This window comes from Cynocephalus volans, chromosome 13 (genome assembly GCF_027409185.1).
Source record: "Cynocephalus volans isolate mCynVol1 chromosome 13, mCynVol1.pri, whole genome shotgun sequence".
Classification (NCBI taxonomy): domain Eukaryota; kingdom Metazoa; phylum Chordata; class Mammalia; order Dermoptera; family Cynocephalidae; genus Cynocephalus; species Cynocephalus volans.
In genome coordinates this window covers 74,480,008-74,502,502 of record NC_084472.1, presented here as the reverse complement: position 1 = coordinate 74,502,502, position 22,495 = coordinate 74,480,008, and the positions used below count along the sequence as shown (strand labels likewise).

The 22,495-nt window shown below is 37.4% G+C and overlaps 1 protein-coding gene across 1 annotated transcript in view; it reads left to right on the top strand.

Annotated features, from left to right (window-relative positions):
* Window positions 1–22,495, top strand: part of DDX60L (DExD/H-box 60 like) — a 103,246-nt gene that overhangs the window by 15,718 nt on the left and 65,033 nt on the right. The window contains 7 exon segments of the mRNA XM_063076699.1: window positions 4,806–5,147; window positions 8,061–8,177; window positions 9,534–9,646; window positions 12,418–12,475; window positions 12,478–12,579; window positions 14,958–15,099; window positions 16,200–16,355. Of these exon segments, the coding sequence (XP_062932769.1) occupies window positions 4,806–5,147; window positions 8,061–8,177; window positions 9,534–9,646; window positions 12,418–12,475; window positions 12,478–12,579; window positions 14,958–15,099; window positions 16,200–16,355 (1,030 nt within the window).

The window sequence follows — 22,495 nt, the reverse complement described above, 5'->3', positions numbered from 1 at the left end:
GATTGTTTTGGTTTCTTTGCTAGAAATCAAATAACTGTATATGTCTGGGTTTATTTCTGAATTCTCTACTTTGTTCCATCAAAGGATTTAAAAATTTTTATACAGGTACCATAGCATCCTGGTTAGTGTAACTTTATAGTAAGTCTGGAAATCAACTTCTTCTTTGTTCACCTTTGGCTATTCTAGGTTCTCTGCACCTGCACATAGATTTTAGAATCAACTTGCCAATTTCTATTTTTAAAAAGCTTGATGGAATTATGATTGATATTTATTAAATCTGAGTATCAATAAGGACCCTTTCAATTAATGAACATAGTATATGTCTCCATTTGTTTAGATCTTCTTTAATCTCTATCATCAATGTGTTTTAAATTTTAGTATGGAAGTCTTGTGCATATTTTGTTAATTATAATTTAATATATTTCATGTTTTGATGTTATTGTAAATTGAGTTTTTAAAAATAATTTTTATTTTTTGCTGTTAGTATATAGAAATATAATTGATTTTAAAATATTGACCTAGTATTCTGCTATGTTAATAAACCAACTTATTAATTTTAGTTGCCCATTTGTACATTTCTTAGATATTTCTGCATGTCTTCAGTGAATAAATATATGCTTATTTCTTTTCAATTTTATGTCTTTATTTCTTCTTCAACTTTACGTTTTTATTTCTTCTTCCTCCCTTCTTACACTGGCTGGGATTTTAGTTAATGTTAAAGTTGAGTGAGTGGGTATCTCTATCTAATGGGAAAGTATTCATTATTACACTATTAGGTATCATGTTAGCTGCAGTTATTTTGTAGACAGACATTATCAGATTGAGGAAATTCCCTGCTATTGCTAGTTTTCTGAGTTTTTAATCATTAGAAGGGGTTAAATTTTTTCAAATGCTTTTTCCACATGAGGTGAAATTGTCATATGGATTTTCTCCTTTATTTCTTGATTTAATGAATTACATTGAGTGATTTTTGTGTATTAATTCAACCGTTTATTCCTGGGAGAACCCAAATTGGTCCTGATATATATCTTTTTAAATTTTAATTTAATTTAATTTTGTCAATATACAATGTGGTTGATTATTGTGGCCCCAAAACCTCCCTCCCTTCTCCCTCTCCCCCCTCCCTCCCTCCCAACAGCCTCATATCTGTTCACTTGTCAAATCAACTTCAAGGAATTGTAATTGTTGTGTCTTCTTCCCTCCCCCCCATTTATTTGTGCATTTATTTATTTATTTATTTTTAGCTCCCACCAATAAGTGAGAACATTTCTCTTTCTGTGCCTGACTCGTTTCACTTAATATAATTCTCTCAAGGTCCATCCATGTTGTTGCAAATGGCAGTATTTCATTTGTTTTTATAGCTGAGTAGTATTCCATTGTGTAGATGTACCACATTTTCCGTATCCACTCATCTGATGATGGACATTTGGGCTGGTTCCAACTCTTGGCTATTGTAAAGAGTGCTGCGATGAACATTGGGGAACAGGTATACCTTCGACTTGATGATTTCCATTCCTCTGGGTATATTCCCAACAGTGGGATAGCTGGGTCGTATGGTAGATCTATCTGCAATTGTTTGAGGAACCTCCATACCATTTTCCACAGAGGCTGCACCATTTTGTAGTCCCACCAACAATGTGTGAGTGTTCCTTTTTCTCTGCAACCTCGCCAGCATTTATCATTCAGAGTCTTTTGGATATTAGCCATCCTAACTGGGGTTAGATGGTATCTCAGTGTGATTTTGATTTGCATTTCCCGGATGCTGAGTGATGTTGAGCATTTTTTCATATGTCTGTTGGCCATTTGTATATCTTCCTTAGAGAAATGCCTACTTAGCTCTTTTGTCCATTTTTAAATTGGGTTGCTTGTTTTTTTGTTGTAAAGTTGTTTGAGTTCCTTGTACATTCTGGATATTAATCCTTTGTCAGATGTATATATTGCAAATATTTTCTCCCACTCTGTTGGTTGTCTTTTAACTCTGTTAATTGTTTCTTTTGCTGTGCAGAAGCTTTTTAGTTTGATATAATCCTATTTGTTTATTTTTCCTTTGGTTGCCCGTGCTTTTGGGGTCGTATTCATGAAGTCTGTGCCCAGTCCTATTTCCTGAAGTGTTTCTCCTATGTTTTCTTTAAGAAGTTTTATTGTTTCAGGGTGTGTATTTAATCCTTTAATCCATTTTGAGTTGATTTTAGTATATGGTGAGAGGTATGGGTCTAGTTTCATTCTCCTGCATATAGATATCCAGTTATCCCAGCACCATTTGCTGAAGAGGCAGTCTCTTCCTCAGTGTATAGGCTTGGTGCCTTTGTCAAAGATCAGTTGGCTGTAGGTGTGAGGGTTGATTTCTGGATTCTCTATTCTATTCCATTGATCCATGTGTCTGTTTGTATGCCAGTACCATGCTGTTTTGGTTATTATAGCTTTGTAGTATAGTTGAAAGTCAGGTAGTGTTATGCCTCCAGCTTTATTTTTTTTGCTCAGCATTGCTTTGGCTATGCATGGTCTTTTGTTATTCCAAATAAATGTCTGGATATTTTTTCCATTTCTGAGAAAAATATCATTGGAATTTTGATGGGGATTGCATTAAATTTGTATATCACTTTGGGTAGTATGTACATTTTCACAATGTTGATTTTTCCAATCCAAGAGCTTGGGATATCTTTCCATCTTCTTGGGTCCTTTTCTCTCAGCAGTGGTTTGTAGCTCTCTTGTAGAGATTTTTCACATCCTTGGTTAACTCTATTCCCAAGTATTTTATTTTTTTGGTGGCTATTGTAAATGGGCAAGCTTCCTTGATTTCTTTTTCTGCATGTTAACTATTGGAGTGCTAGAATAATAGAAATGCTACTGAATTTTGCGTGTTGATTTTGAATCCTGTAACTTTGTGAAATCATTTATCAACTCCAGAACTTTTTTTGTAAAGGATTTAGACTATTTGATTATATAGGATCATGTCATGTGTAAACAGGGACAGTTTGACTTCATCTTTTCAATCTGGATGTCTAGTCATTTTGGCAAGGGATTTCATGGTCCACTGGTTCGACACTATTGTCTGGCTAGGATCCTGCGGGGGCTGCCAATTTGGCATGGCTGACTCAGTTTCTGCTCGGTTGCATGCTGGCACCTTGGGTGCATGGTTGCCATGGGTCTCGGGCCTCTCTGGTTGGTGCGCATTCGGCCAGACTGGCGATGGAGTCTGATATGTACCTTTTTATACATTGCTGGATTTGATTTCCTAATATTTTTTGTGTTTTAAATATATATATTCATAAGGAGTATTGATCTATAATTTTGTTTATTATAATGTCTTTGTATGGGTCTGCTATCAGGATTATGCCAATCTAGTAAATGTGTTAAATTGATACTCCCCCTCTATTTTCTGAAAAATCTTTAAAAGATTGGCATTATTTCCTGAGATGGATTTGATAAAATTTGATAAAAACATTATTCTAAGCACTTTCTTAGCTACATACCACACATTTGCATCTATTGCTTTTTTTCTTTACAATTTAATTAGAAATATCTTGTAACATCTCTTGTGATTCTTCTTTGACCAATCAATTATTTATAAGAGTGTTGTTTTAATTTATAAATATTTGGGTTTTTTTCTAGATGTTGCTTTTAATTTCTATTTTAATGCCACAGTGATAAGAGAAAATATTTCTGTATAATTTCGGCTACTTAAAAATCTATTGGGACTTGTTTTTTGGCCCAATATATGGCCTCTTTTGGTGAATGTATCATGTGCTGTTAAAAATAATATATATTCTGCAATTCTTGGGCATTATGTACTAGAAATGTCATTAATTCAAAGTGGTTGATAGCTAAAATTAATTTTTATTTGCAATTATGGATGCTTATTTTAAGGACACCCAGGTAGGAGGAGAAATTTCATCAACAGCCTTTATGCTCTCTGAATTCCCATCCTTAAATTCTATGAAGTACTTTAGGCTTCAAAACTCAGCAGGAATTTCATTTATATTCCAATAGAATGGCAAACTCAACAGAGGCACTATCATATTTTTCTTGTTTGTTTTATGATAAATATCCCCAACAGTGTAATATACTATGATTTTTAAAAATTAAATATTAAATGGCTTCCAATTTTAACAAATCTTGATCCAAATACAGAAGTATATAATTACCCTGTTCCCCCATCCTACTCCCTGGAAGCAATTGATGTTTTACTCTTAAGAATTCTGGCATATATCTATTCAATCTTTATATGTAGAGCTTTTTTTTTTTTTTTTTGTTGGGGGTTTGGTTATTTTTAACATTACTGAAGGTATGAGCATTGTTCTGATCTATACATACAGAAAAGTCAGGGTCCTTCTTTAATAGTGGCAATCTAGACTACAGTTAAAAATGGAAATTTTGATCTGCTGAGAAAAGACTTAAGTTGTTTAAGGAGGAGATGCATTACCTTGAACATTACATTTAATCAAAAAACAGTGCTTGCCAATTTAGATAAAATATATCTATCCACTTTCTACCTTGATACCCTTTCAAATGCAGAGAGTAAAAGAATTGGAAGGTGAGAAGTGAAAGTAATAGGTACTCTGTACTTTTAGTAGTGTATTCCTGCTTAGAGAGAGGAGACAAATCTACTTAATTCAAATTTTGACCTAAGGCACACACTTGTGATATGAGAGTCAACGTTTAAGGACCTCCTTCTCAAACATAATAAAGAGCAAAACAATTGAGTTCCGCTGGATCTGATCCTATGTCCCTTTGTGCTCTAACCAACAAAATTAACAAACCAGTAAACAAAGATTTCAATATAATGTACTTTTTTCTCATTATAGGATGCTGAGTGTGCATATTTTGATTTCCCTGAACTTCTTTCATTGAGAACTGCTTTAATTCTCCATCTTCAACGCAATACTAACATCGATGTTCAAACGGAGTTTTCCGGGTGCTTATCACTAGACTGGAAATTATTCTTGGAAGATCATCACCCGTATTTTCTGGTAGTTTCAGATGAAGGCCTGAATGATCTACAAACATGTCTTTTTAACTTCTTAATCATACATTCCTGGGGAATGGGAGTCAATGTTGTGCTTTCATCGGGACAAGAAACTGATATTCTCAGATTTTATGCATATATTATGGAAAGCACGTACAGAAACCAGACGTTTTCTAAGGAGGTAATTGACATTAATAATTCTCATCTTTTTGTCCTGATTTTTATTATGATTCTCAAAGGGATTTAACTTAATATTATTTTCATCTTTTTTATGGAACTTGTAAATAGTCTCAGAAGAGGTAATAAATTTAATAATTGTCACAATGCTAATGACAGACACTTATTAAGCACGTATAATATCCGAATTTACTTGGATGAATTATGTCTTTTAATTCTCAGAATAATGCTATGAGTTAGGTGGTATTATCATTTCTATTTATCTATTCATATTTATTTATGGTATCATCCCCTCATCTGTAAAAGAGTACTTGCCGTATTGAAGTAATCTGCCCACGTTAAGTACCTATACTAAGAAATATATCTGGACTTTGTCCCCAGTCCCTGTCACAGAGCTCCTAAAGCCCTTGGAAATTCTTGAGGGAGACTAGTGTTTTTTTTCATTTGTCATGATCCCCTTTTGATTACACCTGAGCTTGTATTAATGAGGTGACTTAGGGTGAGGCCCTGAGGTAGTCCCAGGATGGGGCGGGTCACCAGGAAGACCAAGTGATACGAGGGTTGGAATTTCCAGCGTCAACCACCGACGTCTGGGAAGTGAAGGGTGATGGGCCTAGAGATTAATCTCCATCGTCTGGGAAGTGAAGGGTGATGGACCTAGAGATTAAGCTCCATCGTCTGGGAAGTGAAGGGTGATGGACCTAGAGATTAAGCTCCATCGTCTGGGAAGTGAAGGGTGATGGACCTAGAGATTAAGCTCCATCGTCTGGTAAGTGAAGGGTGATGGGCCTAGAGATTAAGCTCCATCGTCTGGGAAGTGAAGGGTGATGGGCCTAGAGATTAAGCTCCATAAATCTATTGAACAATGAGGTTTGATGAGCTTCCCACTGATGTGCTGAGAGGGTGGCTCAGTGGGAAGAGAGGCATGGAAGCTCCGTGTCCCTGCCCTCTACATCTCTTCTATCTGACTGTAGTAATTGGAGTACACAGATGTATCCTGTATGATAAACTACTAATAATGAGTAAACTATTTTCCTTAGTTCTGTGAGCCATTCTAGCTAATTATTTAACCTGCAGAGGGGGTGGTGGAAATCCCTGATTTGTAGCTGGTCAGTCAGAAGTATGGGAGGCCCAGAACTTGTGATTGGTATCTGAAGTGGGGGGCAGTTTGTGGGACTGAGCCCTCAATCTGTGGGTTCAAGGCTAACTCAGCATAGTTAGTTGCAGAATTGAATTAAATTGGATGACACCTAATGGGTGCCTGCAGATAATTAGAGAATTGTTGATGTGGAAAACCCACACGTTTGTTGTCAGTGTTGTGAGCAGAGAAACGGTTTTCCTTTACTAATGAAAGGTTGACAGTGGATTTTTAACAGAAGAGTGTGAGTCTAGCTTCTGTGGATTTAGCCACTGTGGTATTGGGCGTCCCAGATAATGGAAAGGTAGCAATGAATTTAGTTGGAAGTTCCTGTGTTTAGATGTTTATGTGTTTAACATAGGCAGTGAAATTGTGGTTAACATGGAAGACCTTTAATGAGAAAGAAATGAAGAAGGTTGATGAAAAAGGAAGTAATGAGATAATTTATTGTCATAAAATCAGTAGAATTTTAAAAGCATTTTCAAATTTCAATTCCATGATATGATCATTATTTTGGTGTATTTGGTGTATTTATGTAGCATTTCCATGATATAAATGCTATTATTATTTTGGTATATTTGACATATTTATGTATATTTGATATATCTATGTAGCATTTGGTATGTTTATGTAGTATGAAACTTGGGAGTCAAAAATGTATTAATGATCTTATGAGTGAATCTAGTTTTGTTTTAATTTTCACATTTTAAAATGAATCCCAATTATGCAGGTCATTCAATAGCCATCAAAAATTGTCTTCCAATCTAATTCATATTTTTACTTTATCATAGCAAGTCTCTACCCTTTGGAATTGTGATCCCATATTGTTTTTTGTTTGAGCTTGAAAATAGCATTTTAAATGTGCAAATGGCAATAAAAATTAATTAAAATTCATCATATAGTAATTGGAGTACACAGATGTTTGTCATACTTTTAGATTATTTTTTAGATTATTTATTTGCTTTAGTTTTGTTATATCATTAAAATATTTCCCAGGTTTTATTTTAGAACTTTAGAATTAATTTTCATGTTGGGAGGAGGTACTGCTACTAGTAAATTTCTGTTTTGTCTAAGAAATACCAGACTCTGACTCTTGGAATGCAGAACTAGTACCCTGTCTAGTCACTCCTTAAGAATAACCTTTTTTTTTTTTTTTTTTTTCTGACCGGTAAGGGGATCGCAACCCTTAGCACAGTGTTGTCTGCACCACGCTCAGCCAGTGAGTGCACTGGCCATCCCTATATAGGATCCGAACCCATGGCCTCGGTGCTACCAGCACTGCACTCTCCTGAGTGAGCCATGGGGCCAGCCCTTAAGAATAACCTTTAAAAAAAAAAACAAAACAGGATTTTATTTTCCATAAAATTATTTCTTAATTCATTGATATATAGCCACTTCTCTAAAAATAAGTTATTTTATCCACATTTTGAACTGTTAAATCAGTCTCTGAATGAACATTACAATTGTATTATATGTTGATAATTGTTCAGTCCGGGTTATGGGTACATGGACAGGGTACATATTTTCTCTAATTTTCTATACTTTTGAAAACTTCATAACAGCAAAACAATTTATTATATTTTTAAATAAAAATTAATTTGGCAATGAGGAAATACGAGTGTGCATGTTTATTGTAGCTTAAGAAAAATTATCCTAAAGACAGATGAGGGTGATTTTATCTAGTGTACATTGTTACACGTGTAGAATTTAAATATTTCATTTGTTTATAGCTGAGAAAGATACTTTAAGGTACTTTATATAGTTTTCTGACTTTTACAGAATAAAATGGTGATTCAGAGTGCATATATAAGCCTTGTACAACACTTGGAAAAAAGCAGAATTTTAGCATTAGCATTTCATTTTGGACATTTGCTGTGGAAAGATATGATGGAAGAGGTACTGAAATTTCATTTCTTTAAGTAGAAATTTGATAGAATTTGATAACTGAGAAAATATTTGATTAGTCCAATCCTTTATACTAAATCCTTATACATAAAGGTGCCTTATACTTCCTTAATACATGTGTACTATCTGAATGTCACAATGTCATGCTCTTAGTATACCTTGAATTGATCATATGGCATTTGAAATTTAATGTTCATTTCTGGGAGCCATATAAGACAGACTCTGGCAAACTAGAAATTTGTGGTAGTTGATACAACAGTAATCTGTATCTTTGTCACTCTAATTGTGGATGTCCCTAAGATATCATTTGCCATATAAAAAATCAAAATGAGAAATTAATTATATCTTAGGTCTAATTTCCTCAATACCTCCTCAAAAAATGCTTTATGATACTGTTTATTACAATGGATTATTAAGTATTCCTTTTTTTTTTTTTTTTGGATTCTGAAATGGAAAAGGTAATTGCATAAAAAATTTTAGAAAATACAGAAAAGTACTAAGAATATCCATAATTCCATTGCTTGAAGTTTTTCTAGCACTTTAATATATATTTTTACATAGTTGAGGACATATCATGTACACTTTTTAATGTATATTTCCTGGAAGTCATTACAGAAATATGTTCTATGTCATTAAGAATTTTTCATAAATTTAATATTTAATGTGTTACATTTTCTTAATGCTGGGTGTTAAAATTACTTCTAAAATTTGACTGTTACAAATAACGTTGTGGTGAACATTTTGATGTATCAATCTTTTGTATGCATATTGCATTATTCCTTTTGTATGCTAAATTCCCAGAAATTCAACACTGGATCATATGGCATCAATACATTTAATGATCTTGTAGACGTTGCCAAATAGTTTTGAAGGACTTCTGTACTTAGCTATACTTTAATCTTCAGTGTGTAAGAGAAATAACTTATCACATAATTTTCAATGTTGTGTGATGTTATTAAACATAATTTGATATTTTGATATTTATAACATTTTATCTATACTGTTTTAACATGTTTCTCTTTGCTTGTTAGATTGAACTATTTATATATTTTTATTAATAATTTGTATTTCTTTCTCTGTCAATTATTTGTTCATGCTTTAAAATCTTAGATATTTTCTTATTTAGTTATTTACATATTTAGGTTTTCATATGCTCTGGCATATTGATTGTAATTAATTTTCAATTTTCTGTCATTAAAATGATTATACATTTTTAAACATAAACATTTAGAGTTCTGTGTAGTCAGATCTACAATTTTTCCTATATGTTTTCTTCTAGTGACAGCATTTCTGAATTAAAAAATCTTTCTAAATAATTTGACATTTGAAAAGTTTTCTTTTTGACAGGCACATCAGACTACATCTCTGCTTCAGAGCTTATGGCCAGAAGGAGCAGACATCCGGCGTGTTCTCTGTGTTACTTCTTGTTCATTATCCTTGAGAATGTACCATCACTTCTTAGGAAGTAAAAAGAATACAGGATCTGGGCAGGAAACTATCATTCATCAGGTGTGACTGGTGTAACTGCATCGGGTGGTACCAGGGCTCTTCACAGTTGAAATACTCTTGGCTTCTGACTACCGTTTTTTTCATTGGGAATCTATCCTCTCTCCCCACTAATTTATGTATATTAAATACCAAAAAAAGGAAAAAAATTAGGATCTATGTTGATAAAAAAATTATGTTAAATATTTAATGTTTTTCTTAAAATGCAATGTATAGAAAGTTTTGCCTGGTATTTCACTTAGTACTTAGCCTAATTCTTCTAATCAACAGAGAAAGTTCCTTGTTAAAAGAAACAAATTTTGGGGGGGATCCCACTATGTACCTGTGTTTTAGACTCCTTATATACCTGATGCCCTGTAATCTTGCAACAACTTATCACTGTAGATATTATTACCCTCTTTTGCCTACTCAGAACCTTGAGACTGGGACTTCAGTAATCTACCTAAAATAACATTGTAAAAGGGAGCCTGGAGTTTTACTAGGATGGTTGACTTCAAAGCTTATGATGATTCCACTCTATTGAACTGCTTTTTAAAAAGGACATTTCTGTTATCGTTTATCAGTGTCACCCAGGCTAGAGAGATCCTGAATTTTTAAAATTTTTTTGGCCCTTTAAGAATCTATTGAGGAACTTGGATTTTCCTCTCTAGTGTATGCATCTCTATTTGCATATGTGCACACACACACATCTTGTATGCAGTCCGGATATTGGTGTGTTCCAGGCTGAAAAACTGTTCTTAAAACAAAGTAAAACAAAAGAAAAAAAGAAAAGAAAATGTGACTGCACAAGGCTCAAGGAATTAGTATTCCTGTGGGAGGGGATTGTTAATTTTATAAATCTATAAGCATGTTTTCACTAAGTATTTACTTTGTGCTTGGTAATATGTTATGCCAAAAATAAATATGTTTGAGGGGAGAGAAGAAGTAGACATAGTATTTACCCAAATTGATTATGTATGCCTTGGAAAGCAATTTTAATGTCTCTGTGAAATTACTAGAGGAACTCCGGGCTTGTATATCTGCCTACTCAACATTTCTACTTGGATGTGTAGTAGACATCTCAAATTTAAGATGTCTGGAACCAAACTCCTCAAACCTGCTTCTTCCTCACTCTTCCCTATCCCAATAAATGGCAACACCATCCTTCTAGTTTTTAGTTACTCAAGCAAAAAGAAAAAGAAAAAAAAAATGCTGTCAACTGTTTGGGAGTACCATGGAGAGCGGAGAACAGCAATGAACTTTTTGTGTTTCTTCTTGATTTGATTCTTTCCTTGGTTTAAATTTCCCGTCTCTGATTTTATCTTGACTTAGAATATGACTGAACATATTTATTCATTCAATCAGCTAATATTTATTGAATGTCTAACAGGTGCTAACTAATTGCTTTCAGTCTACATAGCTTGCGGATTATGAAGAATAGCTAGTAATAGATAATACTTAGGGCTTACTATGCGTTAGGCATATTCTAGATATTTTACATGTCTGATCTCATTTAGGTTTTAGAAAAACCCTGTGAGAATATGTACTGTTAACTATCCTGATTTTTGCACATAGGAAAACTGACTCCTACAGTGTTTTGACTGGAGTCACACAGTAATGAAAAGCAAATCTAGATTTGGAGCCACTTCCATTTTTAGATCCCAGATGCTGAATTATTGTGCAATTGTCTTTTTAATCTAGGAGACATAGCATTTCAATACTTTAAATTAGTATATAATACAGCAGATCTTAGCTATGTAGATTTCTGTAAAATTGCAGCTTTGGATATTTTAATATTCCAGAAATGTGAAGATTGACTCTTGAAAATACATAACTTGAAAGCTTTACATTCTAAGGAGTGTAAAGTATTCAGCATAATTCCCTGATTTTTAAGAGCATACTCAAATATGATGGTTACCTTAATGTATTCACTTTTCATGATATGCCAAAGACGTGCTGTCAGTGGAAGTGTGAACAGCATGTAACATAGGGTTCTGGGTATAAAATTTAGTTTCTCCCAGAAGTTCACATTTGATTAATTTGACTCTTTCTTATACAATTTCAGAGATGGATAGGACCCACTGTCTCATTTCATTCTCCTCCAAAATTTGCCTAAATGTTTTTGGAGAAACATTTTCATATGACAGGCACAATGTTTTTAATGGTTCTAATTTTTAAAAGTAAACATATTGAACCCAAGTCAATCTCTCTGTAGTTTTGATTATCTCCAATTTCATCCTATGAAGATATCCAGATTAAATTTTATTTACCTTACATGTGACAGCCCTTCACGTATTTGAAAATAGTCCTGAAATCTCTGCTATAGATTAAACACGGCCATTTCTATCCCCCACTTCTCATCCAACATGTTTTTCAGATAGGTTGCCATCCTGAATTTCTCACCCTGAACATGCCATGGGTTTGTGGATATTAGTCTCAGTTTTCTGAAATGGTAGAGTATTTTATGTGAGGCTCCAGCAGCACTCAGATATCTGGATCAATGACTTCTACTATAGATTCATTTAATGTTTGGCTTAACTGAAAATCCTAGGAAATGCATATGTGAATTGCTAAACTTGGAGTTTTCCCTCCCTTTTACCCCCTTCTGCATAAATGCAGTTAAGTTGGTGTATAAAAAATGGGACTATCTCAAAAATGTAAATTGAAGAATGTGATGAAATGTGACTTTGCCTATTTGCTATTTCATGCTCTGCTGTTGTCTGGCCTATTTTCTCTATTTTACGCAGGTGGACAGTAATTGCTTAGCTTTGCAGGAAGTGGAAGATTTCTGTAGACTGCAATGCCTCTCTGTATGGCTTTTCAGCTCCACCTACCTCTTTCTCAGAGAGCTTATTCACGAATCATCACTTCCTCTTGGATTGGGGACATCGATACTTTCTTAAAAATGGTAAACATACTTTTTGTCAGTTTATTTTTTGTTTCAATGTGAGAGATAAAAACCATGATCATGTTTTAAAATAGATTTATATTGGAATAATGCCAGATCTAATTAACTAATAAATCATATCGGTCATATTTTTCAACAAGTTCCAGTTTTGGTGGTATAGTAGAGAATACCACCACAATATATCTCTTTTGTGAAAGTATGAGAGCCTTCTTCTTTTTCCTTTTTTCCTCTGACGAGATCATCCTTTTGTGTAATCAACCACAGAAAATCGGCTGACAGTATACTGTGTAAACTCAGGAAACCGATTTATGAATTTATTTTTTCTGTTTATCATAAAAGTATGTTAAAGAGAAGATGAAAATAGAAGAAAAATAGATATGTACTCCTAGCTCACCCCCCAAATCAATGCTGTTGATTGTTAATATTTTGGTTTAATTTTTTTCATTCTTTTATTTTAGGGCATGAGTTTTATTGTGATTGCTTCTTATATCATCTCAATTGTATTATATATACTACAAATTATTTTATTTTAAAGGGATTTCCATTTCTTGGTTAACATAATTTTTATGGTTATTAAATATTGTGAGTTATTATATCCTAGTTTACTTAACCATCCTCCTATAATGGGATGGTTAAATGATCCTAATTAAGTAATTAGGATCATTTTTAGCTTTTGTATTATAAATGCTACTGATCTTGAGAGTTTTTGTATTTAAGGTTTTCCTTTTAATTTGGAATTAAATATTTCAAATAGATTTCCTGAAATTGGAAAATGGAATTATTGGCCAAAATGGTACAGAAAATTTGAGGATCTTAATATGTACTGTCAAATTGTCATCAGAGGCATTTCATAACTAATCTGTCAGGCAGCTAGCCCACACATGTTTATTCAGTGCGATAAGCCCCTGGGAAGGAGTGGAAAAAAGAACAAACACATCTCCCCACTTTTCTCCTTCCATGGAGCTTCAGTTTGAATCCTTTGAGTAGCTGCAATAACCAATAAAATGATTACAAATGTGCTAATGAATATGCAGGGGAACTAAAGGATGTTTTGGAAACTAATGATCAAAAAAGACACAACCTAGTTTGAAAAGTTGGCTTCTCTGTAGGAGTGAAGAGACTCAAGATCTGAAGGATGAGTAATAGTCAGCTAGGGGAAGTGTGGAACAAAAGGTTTTCAGGACAGGATATAGCACCTGTGAACCTCCCAAGGATCTGAGATATGCTCAGTGTGACCAGAGAGAAAAGATGATGAAGCTGCAGAGGTGGGTAGAAGAAAAATCGTGTAGTACTCTCTGGCTCTATTAGGGATTTAGAAAGTCATAAGCATAATGAGAAATTATTGAAGGGTTCCAATCTGTAATTGACCTTTTGGTTAGAAGTTCTTTGGGCTGAAGTGCATAGAGTACATTGTAGACATTCAGAGGTAGAGGGGAGGAAACCATCCAGGTGATTACATAGTGGTGATTACACTGGTGAAGTTGGTAGCATCAGGAATAAATACAAGTGGAAGATGCAAGAGTTTTTTAGACTGTGGAACTGATGAGGTTACGTAATTGGGTATGAAGCATAAGCGAGAGGGAAAAATCAAAGATGACTTCCAGGTTTCTGGTTTGACCTACTGTATGGATGCTGCCATTGGAGGAAGACAATTTTAGGGAGGAAAATAATGAATGTGGGAAATAGTGAGTTTGAAGTGGTGGCAATGAGATTTCCAAAAGAAGATATCTAGCAGGCAGTTAAGAGTGCTCTGGGATGGAAATAAAGATTTGGGACTCAGCCCATAGATGATGCTGGACACCATGCCAGTCATGCATTTTTCTAGGGAAAGAATAGAGTAAAATGAGAGGGGGTCTTGGTTCAGAGTCTTGAGATAGTCCAGAATTTAGTGGTCAGATGGAAGTGTAAGAATTAGAAGAAGACACTGAAAAGAAGCTGCTAAGATTAATGGTAGAAAAACTAGGAGAATATGTTACCTTGGAGGTCAGATGAATCAGATTTCAAAAAGGAGGGGGTGGTTTACAGTGTGAAATTCTGCAGGTAGTATGTGGATGTTAACAGAACATTCAGTGATTTTAATTTAACGGCATGGAAACAAGGCTGATTATTACATTAAAAGCTGTTTTGGCAGAGTAGTGGGGTACAAAATCTGCACTGGAATGTAGATAATCCAGTGAGTGGATGGTTACAAAATAAAAATAGCGGAGGCAACTCTTTTCTTGGGGTTGGTTTTAGGGCATCTCTAAACTTTGTAGTTGTTACAGCTTTATCATTCTACCCAGAAGCGTCCCTGATGACATACCTTACAGGGTCCTTACAAAGACTATAGAAATCATTCTATGACTCCTTGCTAATAATGTTTTATTTTCAATTTTCAGAAAAAGTGGTGTGAATATTTCATTTTAGGAAATTTAAACTTTTTTGGATGCTGGAATCTGAATTTAAATCATATTTCTGACTTACATGATGAGAATTTGTTGAAGAACATTGCCTTTTACTATGAACTTGAAAATACTCAAGGTAGTACCTTAATATGCATTGACACTATATCTTAAATCAGAATAAACAAATTATATAAAACCCTTTCAAATTTCCCAACATGTACCACAGCAACATTTTTGTTTCTTGAAAACTTTTGTTTGTGTGTGTATGACGTACTTACACACTTGTGCATGCTTATTACATATTTTACCTTTTCTTCATTTGGTAGTATTAAAAAATGATTTCAATGTTATAATATAATGTTAATAGTTATGTTTTTCATTTAAATAGATACATGACTTTTTATAATACTTTCTGTAACTAATACAATCTTTTCACTAGTTTTGGACATTTAGGGATGCATTACTTTTTCCTAAAAATAAATAAAACTGCATTAAACATCTTTGTACATATAATTTGTCTTCCTTTGAATATTTTCTTAGAATAAATTATCTAGAGTGGTTTATGTGGTCAAAGATTAATGTAACGTATTTAAACACCTTTTTCCTGAATGAACATTACTGAAGTTTTTTTGACCTCTGGGATTTAATTCCCTTAGGTGGCAGGCACTGGAATAAACCAATAGCATAAAATGTAGCATATTTTACTAGTTTTTGGTGGCTGGCTGATACGGGGGTCTGAACCACCGACCTTGATGATACAAGCCCATCCTCTGACCAACTGAGCTAACCAGCCAGCCCTATTTTACTAGTTTTTAAAATGTTCTCACTCTCTCTATCTTCTGTAAACTCTTAAAAATATGCTTTTTAATTACTTAGTTTTTAAAGTTGCAAGATTATATGTGGCATATTGCTCTTCATTACTTTAGGAAATAATTATGTATTCATCATTAACATCATTTAGTAAGGGATAGGATTATAAATATAACATTTCTTTATTAAACCTTTATTAAATTTAAAGACCAAATGATTTTAAGAGACTACTGTCATAGTGCCATTGCTAATTTTCATGCAGGTGTATTGTAAATCACTCTAAGTTTCAGTATTTGATAATCTTTCCAGAGCTCTGTGAATTTAGTCAAAAAAAGGTGCTTGTGTGTGTGTGTGTGTGTGTGTGTGTGTGTATGTGTGTACATGTATATGACTTTTGAGACTTTATTATTTTTAATTGTTATGCAGATGTACATCTGAATTTGGGAGATTACATTAGGAGGGATTATGAACACCTGTGGAATTTTGTGTCACAGCTGGTTAAAGAATTTAATGTAGGAAAGTGTTTTCCTCTGAGAACAACAAGAAGACATTTTCTTAGTAGGACGCAGTCAACAATCCAAGGTAATAATTAACTGAATTAAATTGGAGTAAAAGCATGTTTATTCAGCAAAATTTTTAGAAGCCCTTCTAATTCGGTTTTATGAGTATAAATAATTTTCTTTCACTATGCTTTTTTGTTTACTTCTTAACTGAGGTATAAAATATGCGCAATTATGTGCTTAAGGTAAACCAATCTGGAGAAGAAAGCCTGGTGAAATTTTACATAGACATATGTAGGGCAGGGCTATGGAAGGGCAGGCTGGAACTTCTGGTATTAGCTAAAGCTGCAGTCCACACACAGAATTTGTTCTACTTCAGGGAAACCTCAGCTCTGCTCTTAAGGACTTTGACATGACTGGATCAGGACTGCCCAGATTATCTAGGATAATATTCCTTACTTTAAATATATTATGGGCTTTAAGCATATCTGTAAAATACCTTCACGACAACATCTAGATTAGTGTTTAATTGATAACTGGGGTACTATAGTCTAATGAAGTTGGCACATAAAACTGATCATCACAGTCCACTCCTTGTCAATTTAGCACCCATATATGTTTTCTTCAACCATTCTTAATCTCCAAATAAAAACAATACCAAAATCACACTTCTGTCTAACATGATACAACTCTCCAGCATACAACTAAAAGCATGTTAACCCTTTCCTCAGAAGAGGATAAACAATTCTTGGGAAACTTTTACTTTTCTGCTTTGATATCCTGTAACTTAAATACATGACGTAAAGCTGACTAATGTTAATAAATCTTATGTAAACTGATAAGGGAAGAAAAAAATATTTGCCGGATGCATATATATTCATAACAGAGTAAGGAGGAATTACTCATAACTATTCCAGTCCTCATTTTAGCAACTGGTCATGCGGTCAGAACTGATATTTATAACTCCCTTCTACCATTACCTATTCTGAGTTCCCTTGGCCCTCAGCAAGCACTTCAGCTGGTCGTGGTTCTTCGCCTGGTGGGGTGTGTTCCTTTCCTAGGGCTGCTGTAACAAAGTATGACAAACTTGGTGGCTTAAAACAACAGAACTTTATTCTCTCACAGTTCTGGAAGCTAAAGCCTGAAATCAAAGTGTCTGCAGAGTTGGTCTCTTCTGGAGGCTCTGAAATGAAAACCATCTCATGCTTCTCTCTTAGCTTCTGGTGATTAATGGCAATCCTTGGTTTGCAGATGCATCACCCCCCTCTCTGCCTCCATCTTCAAATGGTGTTCTTCCCTCTGTGTGTTTCCTTTGTGTATGTATCCAAATTTCCCTCTTCTTATGAGGACAATAGTCATTAGATTAGGGCCTACCCTAATCCTTAATGACCTCTTCTTAACTTGGTTACATCTGCAAAAATCCTATTTCAAAATAAGGTCTCATTCACAGGTACTAGGACTTGAATACGTATCTTTGGGTAACACAATTTAACCCACAATATGGGGTAACCCAAATCTTTGTCCCTGAAGGGTCTGGACCATTAGACTCCTGTCTGAATTGGGTTGTGGTAGTTTTCCATTGACTTTATTCACATGGCCTGGTAGTACTAAGGGATGTATTATGGGATTCTTAAGGAATTTCATATATTCCAGACATACTTTTTCTTACCTTCATTGTGTAATAGCATTCCAATTTCCCCTTGGTAGTCAGGATCAATCAGCCAGCACAGTAAATCCCTTGTTTGCCTGTTGACTCAGAATCACAAGGAGCCCAAAATAGCAGAATGGCAATCCTAACTTCCAGTTCAATGGAATCATTGTGTCTTCTGGTGGAAACATTCCTTCCTTTGGAACTGAGACCTCTGCACAAACAAAGCATAGGGCTGCTGAAACAGAAAGGAAACATTTTGCTAGTGGATCACTAGGAGTAATAGTTTATAGAGACATTTCATTTTTACCCCTACATCCTGAATTTGTGAATTCTATGTATGGGAGAAATAACACCATACATTGGACACTAATTTAGAGCACATACAGCCTTCCGGAGAACCTTGCTCCAACTCTGCAAGGTATTTCTACCTGTCTGGCACTGTAACTGAGTCTTTCAAAAGCTGTTGAAAGACTCCCGCAGTGGGTAGTCAGTCAGTTCAGGGAGACCCTCCCAAGGAACAGCGAGACCACGGCTTCGGATGCAAAAACAAGAGGTTTATTGAACACACAGGTACCCGGGCGACTCAGTCTTTTGAAAGACTGGCGCGCCGAGTAGAGCTCCTGGGTCCTTTTTATAGCAAAAAGCGCGGGTACAGAAGCGAGAAGCAAGTTTAATTGGTCAGTTCAAATAAGCGCGGGTACAGAAGCGAGAAGCAAGTTTAATTGGTTAGTTTAAATCAAGCCAGGGGTGAACTTCGGTCAAGTGGGAGTCCTTGAAACAGCTGAGGGGCACTCTTGAAACTTTAACTGACTTGTCTATTTCTGGGAACTATCCGCCCTTGGCTCCGGGCTGGGGCCCAGGTGCATAACTGCAGATATCTCAGACCTGCCCTCTTGGCTGTACTTTCCCTATACCCTTGTAAAAAGCACTTCCTTCATTCCCCCATTTCTCTTGTGGATCGCTCTAATCTTAGAGCGGAGTTAAAAGTTATTTTCATTATCTATAGTCTGATATTTTTGTCTAAGAACCAGGACTTTAATTGTACTTATTCTATCATTGATGAATTGGACTAACCTGTTGATGACACAGGGCCCCAGAATGAGCAACAGAAGAAGGAGTACTAGGGGCCCGGCGATGGTTGATAGTAGGGTAGTGAACCAAGGGGAGCTATTGAACCAACCTTCAAACCAGTTTTGATCTTTTTGGCGCTCTAACTGTCTTTTATCTAGTCTTTGTTTGAGTTTGGCCATGGTGTCTCGTATCACACCTGAATGGTCTACATAAAAACAGCACTCCTCTCTGAGGGCCGCGCAGAGGCCTCCCTCTCTTAAAAACAGTAAGTCAAGGCCTCGCCTATTTTGGAGTACTACCTCAGATAGAGAAGTCAATGAGTCCTCTAACTTGCTGACTGAATCCTGGAGGGCCCGGAGGTCAGTGTCCATGGCAGTCTGGAGCTCGGTTAGGCCCCGCTGGAGGTCTATAGGTCCTTTAATCAGAGCAGCCGAGCCGGTACCTATACCTGCCACAATTCCCAGTAGGACAGCTAGGGTAAGTGTGAGAGGTTCTCTCTTAAACCTGGGATGAGGGTTGTCATAGGCCTGCAACAAAGTTTCTTCAGGATGGTAATAGATGCGAGGAATCAGCTGAACCTGGACACAGAAATCCTTAGACTGATTAAAAACTGAGAGGGAAACGCAAGGGGTGAGACCGGTGCTGCAAGCCCACCAGCTATGGTTGGAGGGGAGAAGGTACTGATGGTCCCCGGAGGAATTGATGGATAGGGTCTGGTTGCAAAGATGTTGATGGGTAGAAGGTATTGTTCCTATACATAACCCTTGTCCTGTGACCTCTGTGAGAGTAAGCTTTCCCTGGGTCCCCCAACGGCAACTCTCGGCGCTGGTATAATTGGCCTCTCCCAAAAAGGCTATTCCTTCATAGTAGGGGGGGCTTATGGCCAGACAGAGCCAGCAATGCTCTGTGGCGTTCGGGTTGGTGGCATTTAGAGCTAGGAAGGCCCCCTGTACAAGACCAAAGAGCCTGTCACCCGTGGTGGGGGGTAGAGTGCCTGGTGATAGGAGGCTCTGTGTAGCAGTGCTCCTTTGTGCCGCGGGGGGTTGCCTGCTAGTCATTGGGAACAGCTTGTTGCTAGGAGGTCCCTGTTCTGCAAGGACGGGGTCGGGGCCCACTGCCACAGTTGGCATATTGGTGATATCTAGGCGAATGGTGAACAGTACACCTGGATCGTTTCCCGTCAAATAGAACCTTAGTCCCCAGGTTCTTCCTTGTGCCCAATCTCTGGAATTTTTTCCTTTCTCTGTGAATTTTATTTTAAGGGGGTTACACCAGCCGGAGTTGTCACAGCTTTTACTGCTACCGTTACGTTCTACAGTTATGAGGTCCCATGAGGAACTAGGTCCCCAGTAGACTGTCCCCGTGGTTTCACAACCCCATTCTTTGCAATATAGGGATTCCAGCCCTCCGCACCTTCTAGCTTCTGAAAGGGTCCGGCCATCCCGGGGGCACACGTAGAAGGGGGAAGCGGCAAGCCTGTTTCTAGCTCGGGGATAGCTGCACCCTGGGACCCCCCAGGTGATCTGATTATAAGCTTTTGTATAGTCTGAGTCAGGGGGTCTGATCTGGGCCTTGGAGGCCGATACACTGGATCCCGGGATATCCCAGGTTTCAATACCCGCCGCCAGGGCACATACATCAGGTTTAAGATCGGGCCACCAAGTCCAAGGAGGCTGGGCAGCCTGTTTGACCCAGACAACGTCTCCAGTTTGGGACAGTACCTTCCAGGTGAGGGTCACAGGCCGGTGAGGGTTCTTACCCGGTGGACTCATTTTTCCGCCGCCGAATACGCAGCTTAAGAGGATGATCAGTCCTTTCCAGCTCCCAGGTCTCGTTTGGTGCCGGGGGTGGTGCAGGCTTGAGATGGGAAGCATGGACCCAGGCAGCGATGCCATCAACTTTTACTGCGGTCGGGGTGGTCAGCAATACCAGATACGGGCCTTTCCACCGAGGCTCAAGGTTGCTGGGTCGATGGCGTCTGACCAACACTCGGTCTCCGACCTGGAACGGGTGGGGGACAGCTATGGTACCGGGCTGATATGCCTCTTTGATCTGGTCCCAAATCTGGGTCTTCACAACTTCTAGAGCCTTTAAATGGGTAAATAAGACAGGGAGAAAATTATCATCGGGACCCAGTGTTTCTCCCAACTCAAGTATGGGGGGGGGTCCCCCGTAGAGGATTTCATAGGGAGTTAGACCGTACTGGCCAGGGGTATTCCTGGCTCTGAACAGCGCTAAGGGAAGGAGGGCCACCCAGTCTTTTCCACCGGTCTCTAAGGCCAATTTAGTTAAGGTCTCTTTGATGGTTCTATTCATTCTCTCTACTTGACCTGAGCTCTGGGGCCTATACGCACAATGTAACTTCCAATTTATCCCCAGTTGTGTGGCCAGTCCCTGGCTTTTTTACTGGTAGCAGAGGGGTGTTCCAGGGCGACTGGCAGGGCACTAAGACCCCTAGGTCTAAGAACCTTTGGATGTGGGGTCTGATGCCTTCCCGGGCTTCTTTAGTCATTGGATACTGTCGGACGGCCACCGGTGAGGCACCCGATTTCAGCTCTACTACCACTGGTGGGACTTGATTGGCTAGCCCCATGCCTGCCCTTTCTGCCCATACGGTGGGAAAAAGCTGGAGCCAGGACGGGTCGATAGAGGAGGGAACTGGCTTTTCATGTAGCCGGTATTCTTCTTCTAGGTTTAGGACCAGGCACATGGTAGAGTGATCTCCCCATGTTACTTGTGGGCCCTCTGTAGAAAACTGGATTTGAGCTTTTAGTTTGGTCAGGATGTCCCGGCCCAACAGAGGAGTAGGGCACTCAGGTATGACCAAAAAGGAATGGGTCACTTGCTTATGTCCGACCCTTAAAAGTCTCTGTGTGGTCCAGGGGTAGACTTTGCTGCCGGTCGCTCCTACTACGACTGTCCGCCTGGACCCTACCTTCCCCATGGGTTGGGTCAGTACCGAATGTTCAGCCCCGGTATCGACCAGAAACTCGATGGGGGTCCCCTCCACAGTCAGTGTTACCCTAGGTTCGGGGAGGGGGTCCGAACCCCGACTCCCCTAGTCATCTAGGGATAGAACCTTGGCTTCTCTGATATTCTTTTTCCGGGGACATTCTCTTGCCCAGTGACCCTTCTCTTTACAGTACGCGCATTGGTCTTTGTCTAGAGGGGGTCTTCCATCCCTAGGTGTTTTCTTTGCCCGGTTGCTCAGGTTCCCTGTCTGCCTATCTCTAGACCCTCTTTCACCTACCACTGCGGCCAAAATCCTAGTCAAGTTTTTTTTTTTTTTTTTTTTTTTTTTTTTTTTTTTTCTTGGCGCCTATCGCGCCGTCTCTCTCTCTCTTCTGTCTCTCTTTTTTCTCTTTCTTGTTTTTCCTCTTCTGTCTCTCTCTTGTGGTACACCTTTTCTGCCTCTCTCACTAAATCTTGTAAGGAAAAGTCTTGGAGCCCCTCTAGTCTTTGTAACTTTTTCTTGATATCTGGGGCTGACTGGCCGATAA